The sequence below is a fragment of the Chenopodium quinoa genome, unplaced genomic scaffold, assembly GCF_001683475.1.
Source record: "Chenopodium quinoa cultivar QQ74 unplaced genomic scaffold, ASM168347v1, whole genome shotgun sequence".
In the NCBI taxonomy this organism is placed as follows: domain Eukaryota; kingdom Viridiplantae; phylum Streptophyta; class Magnoliopsida; order Caryophyllales; family Amaranthaceae; genus Chenopodium; species Chenopodium quinoa.
The window spans coordinates 822,267-848,444 of record NW_018744722.1 but is presented as its reverse complement, the minus strand read 5'-3'; the positions used below and the strand labels follow the sequence as shown (position 1 = coordinate 848,444).

Genomic DNA, 26,178 nt, shown 5'->3' with positions numbered 1-26,178 from the left:
TGCATTAAGTTCAACTATGCCCGATCATCATTAGGCTTAAGCCCGAGCTTAAAACCTAAAAATGACGGATTTAGAGACGCCTAGGTTAAAAATCAATGCTGCCACAGAGAAATTCGCGCGCATCTCATTGAGTCGCGCTGGTCTGGCGCGCGCATCTCACAAGCACTACTGCAAAGTTGGCCTAATGTAACACCTTGTAGTAACACTTTATAAGTCAAGATATAAATAGATATTTAAGTAACACTTTTGTAACACTTAGATAGTAGGTAGCACTTGTATGTAACACATATGTAATATGTAACACTTCAAAGTAATACTTTACATAGAGTCTTTCATGTAACACTTTGAGTATGAAAAGCAGTTATACAAAAAAAAAAAAAAAAAAATTGCCTAACTCTGCTTTCACTTTTTCTCCAAGCTCTCTATCTTTCTGTCTCTCTTCCTTCTCTCTTTCACTTTTCCCTCTTTTCTCCATCCATTTATGCTATTCACACTTTCCATCTCCTTAATCAATGGAGAGGCTCAAAAGTCTCTCTGAAATTTTACCCCAATCTTTAGATTCTTACTCCTCACCAAACTCTAACTTCTTAACAAGAATTGAACGACCAAATCCAAACCCTAGTGTCCGACTCAATCGATCCATCAAACCGCAAAATGACCGATGATACGGCTAACGGGATCAATTCGGCGGCGAAGAAAAGACGGCGAGCCGTAGAAATCGCCGTCTTCGTATAATGGAGTTGCTACTGCCGGAAATCCCTCCCTCTCTTTTCAATTTTTTGCTCAACAGATCCCTAAATTTCATTCTCACTCTTCAATTTCCATTATGGAGCTGGTGTTGCCGGTTAGATTTCCTCTCCTGTTCTAATTATATTTCGTTTGAAATTTGATAATTTTTGGAGTATTTGATTTATTGTTCTGTGATTCACATTTTTGAAATTAACCTGATTTGTAATGTGTGTGCATTATTTCATTATTAAATGTTGTTCGTGCTCTGAATTCTTACATTGCGTAGCTCAATTGAGCTTGAAACTGTTTTTTTTTTTTTTTTTTTTTTTTTTTTTTTTTTTTTTTAATTTATAGAATTTTGAGTGTTGTAGATGAAATTGTTTAAGAATGTTAAATATTTGGAACTTGAGTGATGCATTCTTTATATTATCATAATACTATTACAAAATGATGTGACGATGCTGTGAAATATTGATTGAATTTGGTTTCGAAAATGTTAAAAGGCGGATTATATATATATGACATTATGACTACTGTTTTTGGGGAAAGATGACTAGATGAGAATAAGAAGGAGCTATTTTGTATCATTTGCTTGTTTTATGAGACAAACTGAAGAAGCAGCTTGCTGCTTTTCGTGTCCTATTAATGGATAATTATTCTTCTAATGAAGAACCAATCATTAAGATGCTTTTGTATTGCTTCTCCTATTTCTAAATTTGCTTACTTTTAATTACAAGGTAAAGTCATTTTACACTTATTTAAGAGCTCCATTTTTGTTCAAAGTGTATTGTAGTAATTATTTTGAGATTATAGTATAGAATTTAACGCTTTATTAATATTGTCAATGGTAAATTTGGCAATGATGTATCTGTGCAAGATACCTTATGTTTAGTACTACTTTATATTTCATTTATGCATTATTTAATGGATTATGAACTTATGTATTCTATAGAGTGTGTTATATTGGTCATCAAATTTGCATATGCTTGTGCATAAATGTTCTAAGAAAGCACTAGCAACAGATTTGTTAAATTAATTAGAATCTAAAATGTCCTGCCTGCTACTGTTGAACATAGCAATATTTATTCAGATTTTGTAGATTTTATAATTTTTTTTGAAGCCATGATTTATGTAATTTAATTGTTGCATGTGTAAGCTTGTATTGATTCTATACAGAAACTGATTTAGGATAAATGGTTGTTGAATGTTGGTTGTGAGGTGTATGTTGGCTGCTGGATCAATGTTGTGTCTAACCGGGCTTGGTTCAGAGTCTAGGTCTAGAATTTATTATTTCAAGTTAACATATGGGTTTCTGAACTCTGAAGTTTTATGGGCTTTCCCAGTCTGGCTTGGTTTCAATTGTTTTTTAACTGGTGGCAATGCTTAGAGAAGCCTCCCACTATTGAGATATTCTTCTTGGAATATACACTAGTATATTCTCTTGATTATTCTTACTCCACTCACCTCTATCTCTGACATTCTTTCTTGAATGATTATCTAAGCTCTTCATTAATGGCATTTAAGCACTCCAACAGCAAAAGAGTGGCTTGAAGTATGATCTCGATCAATACTTGTCACGTGGTTCTTGAACTGGAGTCTCTTCCTTTTGGATTAGTTTTTGGGTTATATATCCATTGATCAATTCAAAAATTATAATCTTGCTAGAGTATATTCGAATTCATCTTGTCTCTTATATCTGTATTATATCAGCAATAACATTTGTTCATAATTCGAGTAAATGACTTGGTGAAGGTGTTATGTTTGATACTTTTACACCCTTTAATTAATTGGTCTTCAAACTTAATTTCCTTTTTTTTGGCAGGACATAACAACCCTATATCTATTACTCTTTTTCCAACCTACTAACAAAATATTTGAAGTTATAAAGGTGAAATTTCTTTATTCTTAATTGCTGCTGTCATTCTGAACTTTGACTAAGATTATAGTGATACTTTTTCACCCTTTAACTGATCTTCTAACTTAATTTCCATTTTATTTGACGAACTTTGTAATGATCAAGGATGTGACAACAATCCCAACAGCCAGTACTTGCAAAAAGGGAAGCATCGAAGGAAGGAGTTGAGGAGATTGTGAATGATCATGGCCTAGTTCAGCATTGCTGCTACTTATGTTGCTCTTTACTTCTACCTAGCCTTGAGCATTGTAAAAAAATTTAATATTTTTTGTTTGATGAAATTGTAACAGTACACCACAAGCATTTATTAATAAAAATACCTAAGTTTATATATAATGGATTTTTTATTGATTATTATTTTTTTAGGCATAAAGGGCACCGAATTAAGGGGAAAACTAGTGCCCTTAAAGACCCTTGAATTGGTGTCCTTAACCTCTGTCATGTGCAACCCCAAAAAAGGGTACTAGTTCAAAACGGGTGCCCTAAGTTGGTTTTGATAATAATAATAATATGTGGCGCAAAAAAAAATTAATAAAATGTTACCTATCAATTAATAAAGTATTACATTTGTTTGCAAAAATTGATAGATAATGTTGAATATAGTGATACTATACGTCAAAGATGATTTAAAAAATGTTACCTAATAATCAACAAAGTGTTACATTAATTCACAAAAGTGATACATAATGTCGGATAAAGTATTACTTTATTATTGAAAAGTGTTACTAAAAATGAGTAAGTGTTACATAAGAAATAAAAAGTAACACCTTAAAAATGATACTAATAGTATTAAAAAGTGTTACATAAGTGGGTTTATAGTAACACTTTTAAAAGTGTTACCATACACTACCCAAAATGTTACATAAGACCTTAGGTAACATGGGCGGATGTATCACCCACTAAAGTGTTACCTATTGTCTATAATAACATTTTTACCACTTTATGTACCACTTTTTAGGTGTTACTTAAGGTTAATTATGTACTAGTGAAGGTTGCACGCATCACCCAATGCAACTGCTAGTGATGCGCTTGCAAAAAATTCAAAATTTCATAAAAATATGAAATCGAATCTTACCATAATACTGCGCGCAAGACTTTCAGTTGCGCTGCCCATAGCAGTGCAACCTATTTACTTGCGCTGGGATGTCACGCGCAACCTATCTAGATGCGCGCGACACCTGCTGCGGTAGAATGTTCAAAACCCTAAACGTTCCCATTCCTTATAAATAGTTGCTGAATACAAGGCTCAAACAGACAGAAATTAACCTAAAACTCTGGCAGAAACTTTGTGAACTACCAAACCTTCTTGTCCTAAACACTTACCTCGTTTAATACTTGTTACTACGGTGGAGGTTCCCGAACAAGAATGAGTCCATAAGTGTTCTAAACGAAGATCTAGCAAAGAGAAGTGGTAAATTCTCGAGGACTTAGATCAATCACCTTATTTGTCTTGCTTAAAATAACTTTAATTAGTTAAATAGTGTTGTTTGATCACTATAAACAAACTTTTAATTAATTTAATTTCACATAGTATCTTGTGTTAAATAAAGAATAGAATTGAATAATTAATTGTTGATTGATCACATAAGCCGAGGCGAATTTTGTTTATTTTTGTTCTTTTCACGAATATTGATTAAATAAGAATAACGACTTTTGCAATGTAATTCCTACGTGATTGACACGTGTAAATAAAATTAACTAACTTAGTTTTAGGTATCACGTTGCATATATTATTTGGTGATGATATTGTGAAAAAAGAAGAGATAGTAGAGGTCATACTAGGGCTAAGATAACGATTCCCCCCTAAAAAGGAACGTTATTTTAGTACCCTCTCTTCCCGAACTCATTTCTGGTTTATGTAGACCAATTTTCTGGTTTATGTAAACCAATTTGGGCATTGGTAAACTTACGATTCGTGCTAAATATCCCTTGAACTCTACTTGGGAGAAAGGCATGAACGAGGTTTATGAATTTTCCTAAAACTCATTGGCGACTCCAACTTGTTTCTTACAAAAAAAGCGTGATGATAGGATCCATTCTAATTCAAGGTCTCCAAAACAGTCAGGAATTCAAATCCTAATACACCCTAACAAGTGTAAAGTTCTAGGCCTTTAAAGGGCCATGGGCATTTTAGGAGAAAGATCCCCTATGATGGGATCTTACAGTGGCGACACTAGGTTGCCTATGGGTTGTAACGAGATTTAACTTGGATAATATCTACTTAGAAAGCGAGGCTTGAACGAATAATATCTTCCCTTTTCACAAAAGTAAAAACCAAACAAGCAACATTGCATCGTGCATAATCATAGCACACTATAACCTTTGGGATTGGCTGATTGACTAGGGGTTGCCAACACTAGGCTTCTATCCTGAAATCAATAACAATCATCCCATCCATATTGCCAACAAAATGTTGGGAGGGCTATGTTATGAGTCAACACATTGAGTGATTGATTTGTGCATCATTCCATAAAATATGGTACCTTTGGACACCCAAGCTTATGACCTTAGAAATGCATTATGTGAACCTTGGCTTATTGTATGCTTATGTGATTACATGACTATGTGTGACGTGTTTAGGATAACTTTTTCTTTCTTTTAATTTGGTTTAGGTTCTCAATTACGAAGTTGTCCCTTCGTAATTTTGAGTCGTATTCGAGGGGTAACATAAAAAAAATAAAAAATAAAATAAAATAAAACTGCTCGAACAAAAAAAATCCCCATGGAGCAGGTGGCGCGCGTAACTCATTGAGTTGCGCTAACACTACTAGCGCAAGAGCTAGGGTGCACACGCCACATGTGCGCAATCTAGTTACTTGCACGCACCTACTGTTACGAGTCCTTTTCATTCTTTCAAGAACAATTTTCTCGTTCAAACGATATCTTTATTAAAGAATCGTTTAAAGGTGATGTTACCCATTCGAATGCATCTTGCGTCTTTTCTTTCTTCTTCCTTTTTCTTCAAAACAAGCGTATCGATTTACTTATCCTTTTGTACTTCTTTTAGGGCCGGTTTTAAAGCTTGGGAACGAAGAATCTCGGGTGCTCGCATTTTACGTTTACGTACCATCAAACAATTCACCCCTTTCAAACCACCTTCCCTCAAAAACCATAGAGCAACTCCAAGAAGAGATTGCTCATTTGAGAGAAGAAAAGGCTCAAGAGGCCGAGGAGAGAAGGATTTAATAAACTTGAAAAAGATGAAAAGAAATATGCCAAAACTTTGGCCTTGCAACAAAAGATGGAGGAACTATCCAACAAAGAAAAGTCGTTGGAGAAGCTTGTTCTTCATTCCACAATGGAGAACAAGTACATCGAAGCAGAAAAGTTCACTCTTCCTATATGACTTTCTTTGCTAGAAAAGTTCGTAGCTACGGACTTGCCAATATTTAAGGTGACCAATAATCAGGAAAATCATTTAATGTGTTTTACTGGCATCATGGCATCAAAGGGAGTTGACCCTAAGCTTTATGATTTGTCTTTCCCTCTAGCTCTAGGTCCAGCCGTGAGAGAGTGGTACTATGGGATAGATGCAAAATTCAAAAAAACATGGGAAGATGTAGTTTCGGCTTTCATAACCCAATATGAGAGTAACGTAGAGTTCAAATCAACTTTACGTAAACTCGAGATTTTTAAGTAATGCGACGATGAAGGTTTCCTTGCTTTCTATGGTAAATGGTGAGAAAAGGAGGCCCACCTTGCCCAAAGGCCAGCTGAAATCGAGTTAGTTCAAAAATTCATTGACAATTATCATGAAAATTACAACAAACATCTACGCTACCTTGGTTTAGACACTTTTAAAAAGGTCTATTATGTGGCTACTAGGATTAAAGATGATCTTGCTAAATAAAAAACAAATAAACCTCATCATCATCAACCTAAAAACAATCCTCTATTGATGTATTTGTGACTTCCATGCAATATAATAGTACAATGCGATATAATGACCCTCGGAAAATATGGACAAAAGAAAGAAGGTTTACACAATCTCTCGTGAGCTATAAAGAGTTTCTAGAAAAACTAAATAAAAAAAGGTTTGCTCGCACCAACAGGGCCAACACCACCCACTCCTCTAGAAAAAAGAAGCTCCCAATGGGATGGCAATGCCTATTGTGCTTACCATAGAGGTGTTGGGCATGATACTGAACGCTGCTTTTCCTTAAAGCACAACATTCAAGATCTAGTAGACGATTGGAGAATTTCCACGCCTAAACTCAACAACAATGTATCCCCATTAGGGACATTTCACATCGATGAGGATCATATGGGAAGTGATACGTTCAATCATTTGGACTATATCACACCCATAGAGAAACCTCTAACCCTAAAACTCGTAGGGGCAACTAATGAAGTGTGTGGGTTATCAGATGAAGACTTTTAGGAGTTATATGTCTCTAAGTACGTCGTCGTCCCACCTCTACATTGTCTACAAAATGAGACAAGTGGGGCGCTTGATTGGGATTATATCTTGGGGAAATCACAAGACTTATCAAGTCTCTCCTTGGATGAACAATGTCATCAAGCACAACTAATGGAGCATCTTGAATTGGAGGCACACTCAAAGCCTCTAAAAGAAAGTTGGTTCATGATTCCTACAGCTTTCCTAAACGAGATAGATCATCTAACTCGTTCTAGGAGAGTTTATTAAGCACCACCAAATGGATCTTCAACCACTCACAATCAAGTTCAAAATACAATACCACCTCCACTCGAGGTGGAAGATCCATTGGTAAAAGAACGTCGCCAATCCAAGGAGAATGTTAGCATTTGGGAACTCCTAAGTACTTCTATAGAACATAGGAATTCTCTTTTAAATGCTCTAATGGCTTTGTCTGTAAGTACGGACACAACCCCCCAAGATCTCATTAGCTTGCTTACTAGCGAGAAATCTGACAAATCAATCAATTTTACTAATGATGATTTTCCTTCAAAAGACACTATCCACAACAACACACTATACTTAACCGTGAGGTGTAAGGGATACAACATCCCTCTTACTTTAGTGGAAAATGGGTCAGCTGCAAATGTGTGCCCATTACAAACTGCGAAATACTAATGCCTCAGTCCAGAAAAAGATTTTCAATCAACAATGCAAAGCATTAGGGCCGCCTATGTCAACTCGAGGAGATCGGTGAGTGGAACTATTGTTGGGGTTTGGTGAGTCCGACTCACCGCAAAAACAAACCCAAAAACAAGACCGCACTCGCAATAAATAAACCATAAACATAAATAACTTAATGACAAGATTAAGATAATAAATATACCATTAACTCGTGCTTCGCCCGACCACTAGGGCTCTTACTTGAAAGCAAGCCTCGATAATACGACGACTCCAATGATGATCCACCCATAACTCGAACACTGACTAGGTCCAATGACTTGAAGTTAGCAAGGCCCGAACGAAATCCGAGTAATTGAGTTCAAAGGTTTTCACTACTAGTGATGCCTTTTCCAACTCTTACTCAAGTGAACAATCCCAAGATATGTCTTGGCTATTTATAAGGAAAGCTTCCTTGTGAATTCCACTCATCTTTTAATGTGGGACTTTTCACAAAAATATCCCAAATGGAAAGATTGATGAATTCAACCCTTAGTTAAATAAACCAAGGAACAAGTAACAAGTGTCACATGGTTAGGTGAGGACCACTTTCCCACTTGGTCCCCAAGGCAACTTACATGCATTGTGAACTAACTGTTTCGGGGGTTTTTGTCCCTTGGGAGCGTTACAACACTAAGACTGGATCCAGCAAAGGGCGCCTGTACCTGCAAAGCAAACGGACCGCCGGATGGTCGGTGGTCCGCCTCAAAAGATTAAGTTAGTAATGTACTCAAAGTAAAACGTACGGAAATAAAGTTATCTGCTTGGATTCCAAGCTCAGGTATACTGTATCTCGAGAGTGACAGTTCAGACAATGATTGGTATTCAATCAAGGTTAGGTCATAAAAGTTGTCTAAAATTCTGATCCCCATAAATGAGGGGAATGTTCCCTATTTATAGGGCTCTAGGAATGTGTTCCCTTTCTAGGGTTTCGTGCCCTAAGAAAGGGCGCCGCTTTTGCAGGGGCCCTTGGGATTTGGGCCTTGAAAGCCGCCATTCCCAGGGGGCCTGATCTTGCCTACCACGTGTCACCATCTAGAAGGGCTAGCTTAGCGCCTCTCCTAGTGACACGTGGTTGGCTCGGATTGGGCCAGCTGGTTGGGTAAAAATACCCAAATCATTTTCCCTTCACAAGGGACACACGCTTGCCACGTGTCTCCTGTGACTGGTGTTAGAATCTGGCTGGCCGGATTTCAAATTTACTGTTGGAGGGAAAAATTAGGGTTTTACCCCTTCTATAAATAGAAAGGTTTGACCCCCCCTTTGGATTCACACCTTTGCGAATCTTGGAGAATCTCTGGACTTCTGACTTTCAAAGACTCTCAAAGACTTAAACTTATCAAGCATCCGACGCTCGGCTTTCTGTCCGTCTGTTTCAGCAAACCAGATGTCTCCTAGTACCTTCTTATAAGGTAACCGCCTGCTCTCTTTTTTACTTATTTTTTTTTGCATTTTTTCTTTATCAAATGGTTTCCCAAACACACCCGGCACGACCTAGGTTAGCGATCAGCCGGTCACCGGGGACGGCTGAATCTAGAACTAGGAGTGTCGAATGCTCGTTCGAGAACTTTTCTTTAAGTACATCTCCAAATCCGACAATGTTTGTGCATCTACAGGACACGATGGCCAGAACAAAGCAGACAACAAGGAGATATAGGGCGGATGGTTCCTTTTACCATTCGGACAGTGAGACTGTCAACTCTGATGGCTCAATTAGGGTGCCTGCTAGAGAAATCTCTGAGAACCCCCCAAACCTTTCATCTGACCTTCCCCAAACTCCAACTTATTATTCTTCCCCTTCTTCGAGCGGCACCCCCAGCGATACCATACTGCGGGAAGCCAACAGTCAATACAAGCCTGAGCCTTCAGAACAGGCATCAGAGGAGAGTCTAGGGGAGGACCCTACTGGCCCCAGCCGGCAGTCCCCTAGCTCTGGGGAGAGCTCTGATGACGATTCGGCCTCTTCATCCTCTGAAAATTCCTCCGTTACTTCAGAGGAGGCCAAAGCAAAGATAAGCACTACAAGGGAATCCTTGTCAGTGGAGAGGGGAGAAGGCTGGGTCAAGCCGAGTGCTTCTAGACGCCTGGAACGCGCTCCCTACTATCACCATGTTCCGCAAAATAAGCGGACTTCTATGACATCCGGATTTGCCAACTTCAAGCGCAAGACCGTAATGGGTCATGACTTTTCCTTGTTTGTGCCTAACAAGGATGATACAATAATCTGGCCGATCTTGGCCAGCTATAAGGACCAAGCATTCGACTGTTACGAGGCGGTCTTCCAGGCTGGTCCGCGCTTCCCTCTCCATCCGACCGTGGAGAGAATATTGGACGGATACCAACTGGGTATCTGGAAACTTGTCCCGAATTCCTGGATTAATATTAACAAGTATGTTGCCGCATGTGAAATGATGGAGGTGGAACCGAGCTTTGAGGCATTCACCCACATGCACTATCTTAGCCGAGCGCCTGCCAAGGGCGGCGAAGGCTGGTACACCTTGTCCACCTGCAAGGGGTACATGATGGAAGTTGGCAAGGAAAACAAGTGGAAGGACTGGAGAACAAAGTTCTACATAGTCCACTCCTCTGATAGCCAACTAAAACGGTAATACAATAGGTGGAACAAGGATCCGCCCCTCCTGGGTGGCAAGAGTGCCTTGCCCCCTCTCCCTAGGCGGGCCCAGGAGGAAATTTTTTATAGGGGTTTGTTCAAAGTGTCCGTTCGGACAAATGAGCAGGGGGAGAAAATAGTCGTCCCTCAGAGCTACATTCCCCTTTACAAGTGGTTAGAGGATGGGGTGTTCTTGGCCGCTTGTGGGCTAAGTTCTGAGATGCCGAGAGGTAGTCGGCCGTCTGATTTTATGCAACTTTGAAATTGCTTTTCAATGCTTGTTTACAAATTCTAAATCCTGCTTTTGGTGCAGACAAAGCTATGGAAAAGATCTCGGTAACGATAAAGCCAGCTGTCGTCTCTATGGCGAAATATCGCTCGAACGTCCTTAATCGAGCGAGTGACGAGCTGAAACCAGTCGGGACCCCCAAGGTAGTTGTTTATAAAACTTGATATTTTTTAGCAAGGTCAATTTTTGCCTGCCTATTTTTCTGACGCCTTTTCCTTTTGCTAATGCAGAGTGGCTCCACAAGACCTTCTCCCTCTAAGCAATCCCAATCCAAAATCCAAAAGACTGGGACGGGTGATGTGAGTGCATCCGGCAAGAACCGGAAGCACATTGCTCACAAGCCCAAAAAAGGAGACGGCTCTACTCTCGAAGCTGACATGGAGGTCAGCAAACCGGATGCCAATCAGGCATCGAAGGGTGGCTTTAAGCAACCCAGTACTGCTGTCAGCTCAGCAGGAGAGAAGAGGCGTCATGGGAAGGAGGAGGAGGTTCAACCGAATGGTATAAGCCGCCTCTGTATTAAATATCATCATAAAGATAGTTTCTTAGAATTTCCTTAACTAATTTTAATCTTGCAGCTCCTGTGCAACGGCCGACCGTCGTCCAGATGGCCAAGGAGATGCTGAGGGCGCTTGATCTAGAGGATAAGGCGTCCGTGAGAGGAGTCGGCACCCTTAACTTGGATGCCATCTTGGGGAATCTCTGTGAGGTAGAGAGTTATCTTGATTTTCTTATTGTTAAGCGTATATCCGAATGGTCTTGACCATTCGGCTCTTTACTCATCTCCAGGCTATGCTGCGCATTCAGGGGCTAAGGAAGCCTCTCCAGGAAAAGTCCAAAGAGGTAACAACCGCTAAAGCTTGAGCCGAGTCCGCCTTAGACCGAGCTCAATTTGAAATTGCTCAAAATGAGCTACTGACCCTTGATATGATGTATTCCCAGGCGGATGCCAAACTGTAGGTGTAGGGAATAATTTCAAGCCTTTAAAATCCCACTAGCTTGAACCCCACTGTGATCATACACTAAAGTACGGTGGCGTCCAAAAGGGAAGAAGATAGAGCAAAAGAATCGCCAACAAGTTTTTTGAGGAACTTGTAAACCATCACGAGGTGAAGGTTACACTCCTTAACGATCCAAGAGATCGTCAACTCCATAAGGTCATGAACCAAATAAGGGTTCGGGGATGAAGGTACAAATCCAACCTAAAAGAGATTGAACCTGCCCTAATAATAGGCCTCTACTTTATTCTGCTCGTATTCATGTGCGCTTTCTGACTAACATACAATCAATAGGATTAACCCTAAACCTGTTTAATCTATGTTGGTTGAATATTAATGCACACATAAACTATTATTGGCGATCACTTGAATTATAATCACAATTAACCCTAACAAGATTATTAATTATCTTATTAAGCGTGATTGCAAGTGCCAATTTCCCTTAACATGCAATAAAAGTTATCAAGCAATAATATAAAATAATACATATCAAGCAACATAATAAATAATCAACATCATGAATAATAATAATAATAATCAATCATAATCATGTTCATGTTAATATTAAAGCATAATAATAGCAAGATCCTAGGCATGATACTAACAAGATTAATAACAAACCCTAGCATGTCACTAAGCAATAAAAATCAAATCTTTAACCCTAACATGATACTAACATGAATAAATATTAGGAATAATATGGGAAGCATCGCAAGAATCATAATAAGCATATTTGATATTTTAACCTTTTCCCTAAACATGATACTAGGAATATCATAATAACAATATAAACATGATTTCTACATCATAATATCAATTAAAGTACTTACTTTGATGCTTCGTACCTCTTTCTAATAACAAAATACACACGTTAGTAACTTCAAGAAAAAATAATAATCAAAGCAATTAAATTAAATAATTGAAATAGAAATTTGGGACCAAACCCTCAGAAATTAAAACCATTCACGTCTAGGGCGAAGGCAACTTCGAATATGGCTAAGTGTTTCTTGATCTTGTGAATGCGGAATTTTGTATTTGAGAAGCAAAAAAGATAGAATACTAAAGAATTAACGTTATTGAGAATTGATGAATGAAAGATCATGAATGTTGGCAATTGGTGAATGAAGAGATTTGATGAGAATTGATGATAATTGGTGAATGAAAACGGAGTTTTTGATACGATATTTATAGAGAAAATCATCCAAAAAAGATAATTTAACAAAACAGAGTCTGAAGATCGCAAAACAATATTGGCGCCAGCCCTGGCTAGTTGGCGCCAGCACCAGTGGCTAGCGCCTGGCGCCAATCCTGGTTCCAGGCGCCAAGGCCTGGGGTTGGAAGCCAAACTGTTTTTCAACGCGTTTTTGAAAATCTGATAAATTTCCCGTACTAGAAGATAAAATAATATAATTCCATCGAAAATGCTATTTGATCTTAATTAAAACTCTGAAAAGTCCTAATTGAAATTAGGAATGAAAAGAAACTTCTAGAATGTTCTAGAAGACTAAAACCATTCCTAATTGAATTAATGATAAATTATATTAGGCCCTCCCCTAGATCATTGGGTCGTACATAAAGCTCAAACCGGACCCAGTTTAGTAAATTGGCCATAATTTCCTCAATATTCATCGGAATTGGGCTTATAATATATCGTTGGAAAGGTCTTTGCAAACCCCATCCAACTAAACCACTATTGGACCCATATCATAGACCAACCAAACTGGATTGGTTGTTTTCTTAAAATAAAGTTTTCAAAATCAGGGAGAAGAGAAAAGAAATAAAACTTTCCGTAACACTAGACCTTTCCACACTTTTGTTTCATTCGATTATGATTCGACGTGAAAGGCACTCATCACCGGGTTTGGTTTTGGGGAGACACAAATGGGTGTTTACAGAAGCCCCCACTTTGACTGAGTTTGGAGAAACGCGAGTTTCGAAAACGATGTCAAAGTAACGATAGGGACGGAGAATGATTCAGAACGTTTTGCGATCCTAAATCACTCTTATAACGCCGATACCTGCAAAACTTGCATTAGTTAAATAGATAAAAGAGTTAAGAAACGCGTATCTTGCACCGTCGAGCACACGTCTCTGAAAGTAACCGATTGTTGTTGCTGCTGTTCTGATGACTTCCTGCAAGCTAAAGAATGTCATCCCGCTTGAAAACCGCTACGCCCGTAACCGCTTCCAAATTAGAAGATTGCTTCGCCCGAAACTATCCTCCCCGCTATGATAATATTCCACGTCCAAGGGAACATCATCGAAAATTATTTCTCTCGAAATAATTCTCACCCGCACTGATAATATTCCACGTCCAAGGGAACACTATCGAAAATTACTTCTCTCGGAATAATCTTCAGTTGCATTGATACGATAATTTTCCAAAGGAAATTACCGAAGATCCACGCCTGTCGATCTTTAAAAAGTTTGCCTGAACTTTGCCTCCGCTATGCCTGTACGTCGGCGCTCTTTTGCTTTAAACCTGTAAGTCGGCGCCCTTTGTTCTTGAACCTATATGTCGGTGCCTTTTACTAATGAGGCAATGCTTAGGCGCTTTAAGCTAAGTGAGACGATCTTTTCATCAGGTCGATCACTTTACGTAATCAAGCCGATTACTAAATCATGTCAAATTGCTTAGAGGGGCTAACTGGCGTACCAAAGAACCCAAAAATATATTGTAAAGGCTAGTACAACCTCATCAGGTGGCTGGCTGCTTTGGCGTCGTTGAAAATCTATCAGCGCCATCCTAATGGCATTAGCGCCAAGCGCTAGCGTTGGCGTCAGACGCCAAGCCCAGAAAGTGACGCCAATGCCTAGTGACTGGCGCCAGCACGGGAATCTCTTTAAATTCCCATTTTCGTTCATTTCTTGGCTCTGTTTGTCGCGAACGCTGCTCGAAGAAACCGAAAGCTTCAATTGATCGTTGCCCACTCGTTTCTCAACCTAATTCGCTCAAATTTGTTGCAAATCAAAGTTCTTTTCATCTATATTCCCAATCTATGTAAGTTTCCCTCAAACTCACACCGGTTTTTATGAATTCTTGGCATGTATATTCACGAATTTCATGAAAATTCAAAATTTACAATGCTCAATTTGCTTTGTTTATCAAGTTTTATGCCGTGAAATTGCTTTTTTATGTTTATATATTGCCTTGGGAGTAAATTGAGACTTGTTTGACTCAATTTGGTGAAGAAATGAGCAATCTGCCATTGTTGGACCTCTTAAGGTCGTGAAGAACAATGTGGTTTGTTCTTGACGTTTTTGCTAGCAATTCTTGTTCAATTTGTCACAATAATCACTATAGTGTTGCAAGAAATAGTTTGATTGCTTGAAAAAACGCTGTCATGCTCAATTTGAATTTGTGCTCTGTTTTAGTACTACGTACTCTGTTTTTTTGCGAACATAGTATCATGTGGCTAGGCGAACCTTAGATACTATAGAACCTTAATTTATGATGATTCTGCACAATGTAGCATGGCTAGACAACGAGGCTCAGGTTCACGGTCCCGAAACACTAGACGGGAGCATGAGCCCGTGAAGGACGACACCACACCGTCCACTTCGCTTGGTCGGTTCCCGGAGTGGGATGAACAGACTTTGTTCTTTGCCCCTGTCCACCACATTTCTGAGAGGGTGAGACGGGGAACCGAGCCCGGGAGGACACGGCATCACGGCTTTGGCTGTGATGGTCTAGGTGATTTATACAGGATGCACATCGCCAGAGATCGTGAGACGAGACTCCTATGGGAGTTCTGCGGACTAGTTGCTCTGTTCGAGACCTCCGAGGCTATGGTCGCCTCCAGCGGCGGTCACCACGTAGTACGCGCTTTGGTGGAGTTCTTTTGGGATACCACCAACACCTTTCATTTTCCCTGGGGTGAGATGATGGTCACCCCTACAGACTTCAGTCTCATCACAGGACTGAAGTTCACTTTTGTACCGCTGTCGTTCGACGGTGGGATCGACGTCTTTTCTCCAGAGGTCGAGGAGTTGTTGGGGCCGATTGCTGTTCGGGCCCGAGCTGAGGTCGAGACGACTCAGTTCAGTGCTAGAGGGATTCGCCGCTCGACGCTGGCAGCGGCTCTTGATGATGATGCGACCACCCGAGAGCAACGAGTGCGTATCTTCGTGCTGATGTTATTGTCAGGGACATTCTCTCCTGACAGGGGTAATAGGGCATTGCTTTACTACCTCCCTGTTGTCCGTGATCTCCTGCGGATCGGGACTTATGACTGGGCCAGCTTGGCCTAAACTGATTTTGTTCGCGCGTTGAGGGACTCGTGTCGCCACCGGTCTTTTAGGACGAACGTCGCTTTGTCTGCATTCTGGAAGGTCGTAGAGGTAAACATTATTCCCTATAAAGTTTATCCCTACACGTTAGTTAGCATTTATTCACGCGTTTAACTTTTTGTAGATCTGGTTCTACGAGTACTTTCCTTCCGTTGCGCCGGCAAGACTATCGCCGAGGGGATATCTAGTGAGCGCCTCTTGGGGCGGCCACCATGTGGACATGTCTACTGCACGTGTCCGGAGTCGGATCATCTCGGTATGATTTTAGTGCTTATCTTGCTCTTTTGTGGTGTTTTAGACATATTCTTGCCTGATTGGTGCTTTTTATAGGGACCTGAGATAGTTCACCGACCGTGGGGCGGTTGGACAGTCCCTAGATTAGCCGCACGGTATACTGCTGAGCGTCGCTGTTTTCTAGGGACCTACGGAGCGGTTGTGTATTTAGGGGAGAGAGTTGTTAGACAGCACTCTTCCAATGTTTTCGTCGTTCCTGCCCCTCCGCCGCGTCATATGTTCGACGAGAGACAGTTATCGAGCATGGCTGAGGGATCTAGTTCCCTTTGGCGGTCCCATGTGATCCTTGGGCGGTGTTACACTGAGGAGCTACTTCCTTTGTTGGCTCCAGCCCCTATACCGGTCGAGGATGTGAGGGTAAGATCCTTAGCTTTTTATTTTTCGCTAAGTAGCCCCCAAGTAATACCTTACTGATTTCTTTTTGTTTTTATCAAGATGGTCCCACTGAGTTTGTGTCGCCCCGTATGTCCATCCACTACCAGGGGATATACGGGCCGATCGAGGAGATGATTTCTCCGGCTCCCGAGGGCGAGCGCTTCTTGGAGCGGTCGATTCCTCGCCACCAGACCAGGGTAGGCCTAGTTTCAATTCAGAATTTTATATTCAGTTATCATGTATTTTCACTGACTTATTTTTCTGGCAGTTCTCACGCGAGGTGGTTTTGGCCATGGCACGATGCATAGATGCCTTTCGGAGCCAGCTCGTCCGAATGAGGAACGCGGCTACCTGTCGTCGAGACGACGTTGTCCGAGAGGTAACTTTTCTTCACTTATTATTTCTGCATTATGGCTTCAGTCACGGGTCAGCCGATCGCTTCTCACACCCGTACGAGACCTGAGGGGCGGAGAGATCCGGCGAGGTCTAGCTCGAGACGTCGTCGTACTTCGTCAGGAGGTAGAGGTGGTCGTTTCGAGGCTGCTCGAGCCGACGTTGCTGAGGGCACAGGATCTTCTTCTGAGTGTGCTCCTGCTGCACCGGTAGGAGAGGCTACCTCAGCTTTCAGAGGTGGTGGGATGTACGAGGTTGGCTCGTCATCGCAGCAGCCTCCGCGGTCTCAGCCTCAGGTTGACCTTGGCTGGAGCGGTCCTGTCTTGAGTTTTCCTCCTCCTACGAAGACTGGAGCTGGTGCTGAGGCTGGAGCTGGTGGAGAGGTGACTCCTCGTACGGCGCAGTTTTATGGCATGATGGGCCTACGTCCTCCGGCGCCGTAGTCTGTTTTTGTATATGTATTTTATTTTGACTTATAGAACTTTTGCCTTTGACTCATTATTTAGACACTTTGTATTTATCTATGTTATTATAAATTTATTTGATTGTTTATTATTATGTTAGTGCAGGTTAGTGTGTGCAAGGAAGTGTGATAACAATTTTGCGCAAAAATTCCGTCATTTTTATTATTGATGGAGGATATTATCCGACTCTCTCCCCCAAAAGGAAAAGAAAACGGAAAAAAATGCTGTTTTTTGAAAATAATATAAAATCCAAAAAAGAAATAAAATTAAAAAATAATTGCTATATTTAATTAATTAAGAAAAGATAGAAAAGATATTTAGAAAAAATTAAACGGGGCCATAAAGTCATTAACCGACTCAAGTTTAATATCAAAACGCAAGCTGAGCACGCGCGGCTTCTCTCCTGATTTGGCGCCAGGCTGTGGCGCGTGGCGCCAGGCGCTCCATTTAGCGTGTGGCGCCAGGCACTAGATGGTGGCACCAATGTCGGGACTTTGACGCCAATTGACTCTGACTCCGTATTTTATTCTGATTAAAATTCTTCGAAATTTGTACATAAATAGCCCCCTGCTCAGCCGAATCTTCTCATAATTCCAGCGAAAAAAATTATTCTTTTCCTTAGAAAAAAATAATAATCATGTCTTTAGCCACTAAAACCTTCACCCAATACTCCCATAAATGGTGTCGATCTCTTAATGCTAGAGAAAGAAAAGAATTAGATTTATTTCACTTGGGGGGAATTTATGGCATCAAAGGGGTAGATTTAGACATAGACTTCATACATACCGCTTTAGAATTTTGGAATATCGATACACATTGTTTTAGAATAGGGTATGATGAAATTAGCCCTTTGCCAGAGGAATTTGGTGCTATCTTAGGCTTCCCTTCAATAGACCTGGTAGTAATCCCTAGAGTAGATGCATATTACTATAAGGATTTTGAGCACTTCTCTAATTTGAAGGAAAGGGATTTATCAAAAATAGTATTTGGCAACATAGTTAACTTGAAAGAATTCGCACGCTATTATTTTCATAAACCGCTTTCTGAATCTTTTCATATATATAGAAGAAGGGCGTTCTTATTTTGCATGCTCAATCAATATTGTCTTAGTAGTGGTAAAAATAACGAGGGTCAATCAATTATAACCACTGTACTAGAACAAATTGAATCAGGGAGAAATCCAATGCCATTGATAGTTGGAGAGACCATGATTAGCCTAGATGAATTGAAAAGGGACCCAAAAGCACCTCTTCGCGGTTCTCCAATTTTATTACAGGTAGAAAAATAATATTTTTAATTACAGAAATCAAAAAATATATTTTTGTATTGTAATAATAATTTATTTGCATTGCAATTTTCTTACAGATGTGGCTAATGGAGAGGCTAGGATTAATTAGCCCTCCGGAAAACATTGAAAATTATACTCCCACTTGCTTCGTGAGAAGGAAGAAGCGCATCCCTAAAATTGGGCGCCATGGTGGAGAAAAGTCTTTGAATCACGTGATTTTACTATCAAGTGGGTCATCCCATGGTGGAAAATAAAAAGGATGGTTGGTGTTAACAAGCAACCTTTCTGCCGTCTCCCAAGCTTGTCTCATGTAACATATTATTATCCCTGCAGGGTAAAAAGACAATATGGCTTGCTTCAAAATATTCCTTCCGGGGATCTTCGTCCTCCCTATGAGTACCCCGTATCTCAAGAAGTAGATAGATTTGACACTTACTGGAGCGCTAGACCTTTATGGGAAGTAATTACCCAAAAGGTTCCCCCTTCTTTACCTAATGATGTAAAGAAGTGGTTGTTGAAGAAGTCTTCAATTGATCAGGGTAGAACCGATGTGAAGAATCGTCTAGGTGACAGGGTGACACCGGCCAAAGAACGCTTAGGTGCAAGAATTGAATTCAAAACACCTACAATGCCTAAGAAGAAGAATTCTACTAAAGACAAGGGGAAAAGAAAAGCTAACACCACAGACAAAAAGGTTTGGGTGGAAAAGAAGCATGGGGTGCTAGCTGAAGGGGAAACAATCTACTCTAAAATTGAATGTAGGTCCTCTAAAGGATGCCTACTAGATAAAGTAATGTATGAAGAGGAGGAAACAAAAAAGAATTGGAAAAGGGCAAAGAAGGAAAAGAAAGATTAAAAACATTGCTTAGCTTTAGATTTATTAGATTGTTTATTTAAAGTTAATTTATTTCAGCCTTATTTAAATTCCATTAACAATGTAATTTTAATTTATTAATGAAATTTCAGCTTTCAATTAAATTGTTACTTTAAATTTATTTTATTAAAGCAATGAAAATCGGAAAAGAATTAATTTTTCTAGAAAATTTTCAAGTACGGAAGTCGAAAATTTTCCGAAAAAAACCGAAATTCGCCCAGATTTTATTATTGAATTGGCGTCAGTGACTGCAGTTTGGCGCCAGCTATTGAGGTCTGGCGCCAGGCGCCAATACCATCGTCTGGCGCTAATGGCTTGTGGCTGGCGCCAGACTCTGTTCTGCGACGCCAATAGTTTTCTGACTTATGTTGACTTCTAGTTGATTCTGGAACGCGGAGATGTCGAAAAATAAAGTGGCCGCACCCGTAAAGGGTTGCCTACGTATCCTTTCCTAAGGAATCAGGCCGAACGTAGCTCTCTTGAGTGTCCTACTCAAGTAATTATGGGTAGTATTTTTTAAGTTGGTCAAGATTGGTCATGTTTGAGAATTCATTGCCATCCATATCAGTTAATTTTGCCGCACCACCTGACAGGATTGCTTTGACAATGTAGGGGCCGGACCAATTAGGTTTAAACTTTCCCCTTGGATCTAAAACATTTTTCCTTAGTGCTTTTAATACCAAATCTCCTACTTTGATATTTCTTGTCTTGACCTTCTTATTAAAATGTCTAGCCATACGAGTTTGATAGCACTGAGTGTGATGTAGAGCTTCTAGTCGTTTTTCGTCGAGTAGGATCAATTCTTCATATCGTGCCCTAGTCCATTCGACTTCATCAAGTTTACTCTCTAGCGCAATGCGTAGAGATGGTATTTCTAGCTCGACGGGTTGTACGGCATCCATTCCATATACCAAAGAAAATGGTGTTTTTCTTGTTGACGTACGGATTGACATGCGATAACCCCACAGTGCAAAGTGGAGCTTGTCAGGCCAATCTTTATAATTTTCTGTCATTTTCTCGATATAGTCTTTAAATTCTTATTGGCTCCCTCAACTGCTCCGTTTGCTTGAGGTCTATAAGGGGACGAATAATGATGTTGGATACCATATTTATATAGCAATTCTTCACATTCGGCTTGAAAGTGAGTTCCATTGTCACTTATCATTTCATGTGGGACTCCATATCGACAAATGATATTTCTCTCGATAAAGAGTGCTACATGTTTTGCAGTGAGTTTAGCGTATGATTGCGCTTCAACCCACTTTGTAAAGTAATCAATTGCTGCTAGAATAAATTCGTGGCCTTCTGTCCTTGGAGGAGTGATCTTGCCGATTATGTCGATTCCCCATGTAGAGAATGGTCATGGTGATGTGTAGGTGTAGAGCAAAGATGGAGGAACATGTTGTAAATTGGCGTAAATTTGACACTTAAGGCATCTTTTCACATATTGATGGCAGTCCTTATTCATGGTAGTCCAATAATACCCTTCTCGCATTATTTTCTGGACTAACATCTTGCCATTTACATGAGTTCAACAGATTCCTTCGTGGACCATTCTCATTATTCTTTGTGCATCCACCTTTCCTACACATAGGAGAGCTCGACCTTTAGGTACCCTTTTACATAGCTCGTTGTCTATGAGTACATATTGAGAAGCCAAAAGTCTCAATGCTCGTTTTGCTCTTTTGTCAGCATGAGGAGGGTATTCTCCATTGGTGACATAGTTAAGGATATCTGTGTACCATGGTTCTTCTTCTTGTTCTTCTTCTTCGTCTTGGACTGGATCGTCGTCTTCTATAGCCTGTATATATGCTGGTTTGTGCCTTTTTTCGATAGTTAGAGGCATTTGCTTGATATCCTTGGGAATCCTAACCATTGAGGCTAATCTTGCCAAGGCATCAGCAAATTGGTTTTCTTCTCTAGGTAGATATGTGTATTCTACCTTCTCTGACTGATCGGTAAGAGTTTCTAGATAAGTTTGGTAAGGGGCTAGGCTTTCGCTCCTTACTTTCCTCCTCTTAGATATTTGATTGATAATCAGAGAAGAGTCTTTGAATATCCTTAACTTCTTTACTCCCAATGCCAGTGCTGTTTCAAGGCCTACCACACATGCTTCATATTCAGCAGCGTTGTTGGTAACGTCAAAATCAAGCTTTATTGAGATTGGGACGTATTCTTCTTTAGGTGATACTAGTAACACTCCGACGCCACATCCCTTTTGGTTTGAGGATCCATCGAAATACAAGGTCCAAGTATCATCTTCGGTGACCATCAAATCTTCATCTGGAAATTCATTGTCCTGTATTGGTGTCGAGTCTTCTATTGGAAAGTCTGCTAGAAAGTCTGACACCACAGATCCTTTAATAGATTTTTGTGGCATAAACCGCACATCAAACTGGGCTAAGTTGACTATCCATCTTGAAATACGTCCATTGAGTGTTGATTTCTCGAACAGATATTTGAGTGGATCCAATCGGGATACTACGAAAACGGTATGCACCAACATGTAATGTCTCAACTTAGTTGTGGCCCATACCAAAGCGAGGCACAATTTCTCGAGTGGTGTATAGCGTGTTTCGTATTCGAACATCTTCTTACTTAAGTAATAGATTGCATTCTCTTTGTTTTCTACTTCTTGTTCTAGCATGGATCCCATTGTCTCTTTGGTAACCGTCAGGTATAACCTAAGAGGTATTCTGGGAAGTGCTGGCGCTAATACGGGAGGATTTACGAGATAGGCTTTGATCCTGTCAAAGGCTTTTTGACACTCATCATCCCATATTACTGGTACATTCTTCTTGAGATTTTTGAAGATTGGTTCACATATCATTGTCAGTTTTGATATGAACCTACTTATGTATTGCAAACGGCCGATGAATCCTCAAATCTGTTTCTCGGTCTTGGGCGGTGGCATCGACATGATTGCTTTAATCTTGGTTAGGTCTATCTCTATTCCTCTATAGCTTATGACGTATCCCAAGAGCTTGCCTGAGGTGACTCCAAAAGCACATTTTGACGGATTCAACATCATATTATATTTTCTTAGCCTTTCGAAAAATTTCCTTAGGGCTACTTGATGGCCTGGACGGTCCTTTGATTTCACAATCATGTCGTCGACATATACTTTAACTTCTTTGTGCATCATGTCATGGAGTAAGGCAGTTGCTGCACGTTGGTAAGTAGCACCTGCGTTTTTTAACCCAAATGGCATTACCGTGTAACAGTAAGTGCCCCACAGCGTGATAAAGGTCGTTTTCTCCATGTATTCTTCTGCCATGAGAATCTGATTGTACCCTGCGTATCCGTCCATGAATGAGAGAAGCGCGTGATTTGCCGTGTTGTCTACCAGAATATCGATGTGTGGCAAAGGGAAGTCGTCCTTTGGACTTGACTTATTTAGATCTCGATAGTCGACACACATCCTTACCCTTCCGTCTTTCTTTGGAACTTGGACGACGTTGGCGACCCATTCGGGGTATTTGGATACCTTGATGAAACCCGCAGTTATTTGTTTTTGAACTTTTTCTTTTATTTTAAGTGCTACGTCGGATTTCATTCGACGCAACTTTTGTTTTACAGGTTTCATTTCTGGATTAATGGTATAGTGTGTTGAGCTATTTCTCTATTAATGCCTGGCATATCTTCATATGACCAAGCAAATACATCGATAAATTCTTTAAGCAAGTTAATTAAATCGGTTCTTTCTTGTTTATTCAATGTTAGTCCGATTTTAACTTCTCTCTTATGAGTTGAATCATCCGAGATGTGAACTGTTTCAGTCTCTTCAATTACTGGTGTTTTCTTTTCAAGTGTTTCCATTGCTTTAATAATTTCTTTATCTTTTTCATCGTTAGCTAAGCAATGTTCGTCATCTTGGGTTAGGGAAGAACACGAGAAGTAAGGAGAATGAGAAATATCATTATACTCTGAGATCATTACATCAAAGAGTGATATGTCCTCAGGGACTGGATCACTAACTATCCTAGGAGAAGAAATAGGAAGGGGAGGCATTGTTGCTAGAGACTTAGAGGATTCTAAAGGGAAAGACTCTGACTCCAACGACTCTTCGAACATCGGCCCTTGCCCTGTCGTGATTGATATCTTCCTTCCACTCGGAGTAGTCACCTTGATAGTCTTGCGCCACCCTTGCAGTGATCCTTCAGCTGGAGTAATTAGCTTCGAGGGGTCGAAGTTTTCGCTTTGTAGGACCGTTTGAATGAGTGAGGAGTTATCTTCCTCATAAGCCGGCTCATTCTTTTCTCGCCCAAACAGTAATCCCATGACATTAAAGTCAAAGCATGGGGGTGCTTTCTCCTTATGGACGGGAGTTGGGATTTCGTCAGTGAAGTAGCAATCCAAGAAAATCTCGAATCCTTGTTGTCGTATGCCATTTACAACAAATGGCTCGGGAAATTCATGACATGGATAGTCCTCTCCTTCTTTTATAAACTGACCATTAAGCGTAAGAGGGTACTGATCCATTGGAATTGCTTTCTTTTGAATGCGAGCGTCCCTACGTGCTTTCAACTTGTCCTGGGCTCGCTTGAGATATTTCCGAGTCGGTTCAAAACCAAGTCCGAAAGTATCTAGTTTAGGGAGGCCAGGTGACTCCATTGATTTTTCTATCCCATTCTTCTTTCCTAAGGTCATCCCAGGGAAGTGTCCTTGTTTCTTCAGCATGGTATTGATAATCATTTTAGAATGGGGGTCGTGGCAAAGAGATGTCCTTTCATCCTCTTGGATTAAGGAGACTTCTTCGTTAAAGCCCCATAGGTCTTCGTCATCTTCGTCGTGCTCCACATTGATAATTGGATTTTCTATTGATTTGATCCTCATCGGCGAAGCGTCAATAGTGATTGGAATTCCTCCAACTATGGCATTTACTTGTTGGTGGAGAGATGAAGGGACAACCTTTAGATCATGGAGCCAAGGGCGTCCTAACAACAGATTGAATGAGGCTTTGATGTCTACCACTTGAAAGGTAGTAGCATGTTCTATCGCTCCTGCCGTCACATTTAGGATTATTTTGCCAAGAGCTTGACGACGAGTATTATCGTAAGCTCTTATTCCTTGTGTGGACGGAGTTAAACCTCATCCCTTATGCCGAGCATCCTTGCAGTCCTAAGTGGGCAGACATTGATAGCTGATCCATTGTCTACAAGAGTCATGGGAACATTCATCCTTTTGCAGACTACCGTGAGGTTTAACGCCTTGTAGTGTTTGTCACCTTCTGGGGATAAATCTTTATCAGAGAAGGTGATTAGATTAATCGGACTAGGGAGGTCACTTGTGAGGAAGTTAGCTATTCCCTCAGGAGTGGTGTCAGAATCTATCCCGATTTTATCCAAGGCATTCATCACAGCCAACCTATGTTCTCGAGATGTTTGCCAGGAGCTTCCATACATTCATCTCAACTTTTGTCTTCTTAAACTGTTTAATGATGTCATTGTCTTAGATGATAGGTATGGGAACTTGTTGTACAGTAGGCATAGGTTGTGTCGAAACGGGAGGTTGCATTCTCCCGGATCTCGTGAGGACGTCTATTGATGAATCTTCCTCAGCCCAAATGTTGTTTGTGGTGTATGATACAGAAGGTGAAGGCCCTACTATGTCCTTTAGGTAGACATCTTATTCATCACTGTCCCATACTCCTTAACAGTTATGTCCTCTTCTTGTTGAACTCGGATTAATTCCTTTTTATCAATCATTTTCTGCACCAAATCCTTGAATTTGAAGCAGTTTTCTAGGGTGTGCCCCCTAACTGATGGTCCTGACGGTAATATCTATCTGTCCTTTTTAATGATTCAAATGGTCTTGGTTCGAGAGGTTTGACCTTGCCACTCTCGGAGAGCAATTCGAACATTTGTGCATATGGGATCCCAATTGGAGTGTAAACCCTATTGCTCTTCTTGGGTTTTTCGGTGACTTGTAAGGGAAAAATAATTTGCCTCATAAGTCGTTTTTCACTGGTGTGAATTCTCTTTTAGGTTCTTCCTTTGGACATGGAAGTTCATCATATTTCTTGTGAAGTTCGTTCACAATTTTAAGAGTTTCACGTAATAGTTGCGATGTCTCCCTCATAAACAGCGTGAGCAATTGTATGTCTTCCTTGTTTGCTGGTTCTGGAAGGTTATCTTTGACATCGAAAAAGATCTCTTCTTCTCCTTCTTCGACATTGGTTGCTTTGACAGGCTTAATGAGAGATGAGGGGTCAACTTTGCCTTCTTCGTTGGAGATAGCCAAAGTAATGAGCTAGAGGTGCATTGTCAATACTTGGCTTCTTGCTGGCAGGGGGCAACGACAGCTTATTATTGTCAATTAGGTCTTGGATAGCTTCCTTGAGCTTCCAACAGCTTTCAGTAGAATGGCCCCTACCTTGGTGATATTTGCAATGTGCATTGGGGTTCCAGTTAGGCGATCTCTTCTCAACTGGTGGATCCCGAATGGTCCAATGGGAGTTATAAGACCTTTTGCATTTAATCTATCAAATGCGGTGTCATAACTCATGCCAATAGGAGTGAAGTTTCTCCTAAACAGTTTCTTTTGTCCTTGGTTGTTCA

General features: G+C 40.4%; 1 protein-coding gene and 1 long non-coding RNA gene across 2 annotated transcripts in view; both read left to right on the top strand.

The window, feature by feature from the left end:
• Positions 1–456: 456 nt before the first annotated feature.
• Positions 457–3,093, top strand: LOC110703521. The gene is made up of 3 exons (XR_002507688.1): positions 457–844; positions 2,552–2,617; positions 2,750–3,093. It is a non-coding gene; the product is annotated as an uncharacterized LOC110703521 (long non-coding RNA).
• A 6,271-nt stretch (positions 3,094–9,364) lies between these two features.
• The window catches only part of LOC110703504 (nuclear autoantigenic sperm protein-like), a 41,344-nt gene continuing 24,530 nt past the window's right edge, over positions 9,365–26,178 (top strand). The window contains exons 1-5 of the mRNA XM_021881308.1: positions 9,365–9,812; positions 10,667–10,785; positions 10,873–11,143; positions 11,221–11,346; positions 11,432–11,485. Coding sequence (XP_021737000.1) covers positions 9,365–9,812; positions 10,667–10,785; positions 10,873–11,143; positions 11,221–11,346; positions 11,432–11,485 — 1,018 coding nt within the window. The remainder of the gene's footprint in view (positions 9,813–10,666; positions 10,786–10,872; positions 11,144–11,220; positions 11,347–11,431; positions 11,486–26,178) is intronic.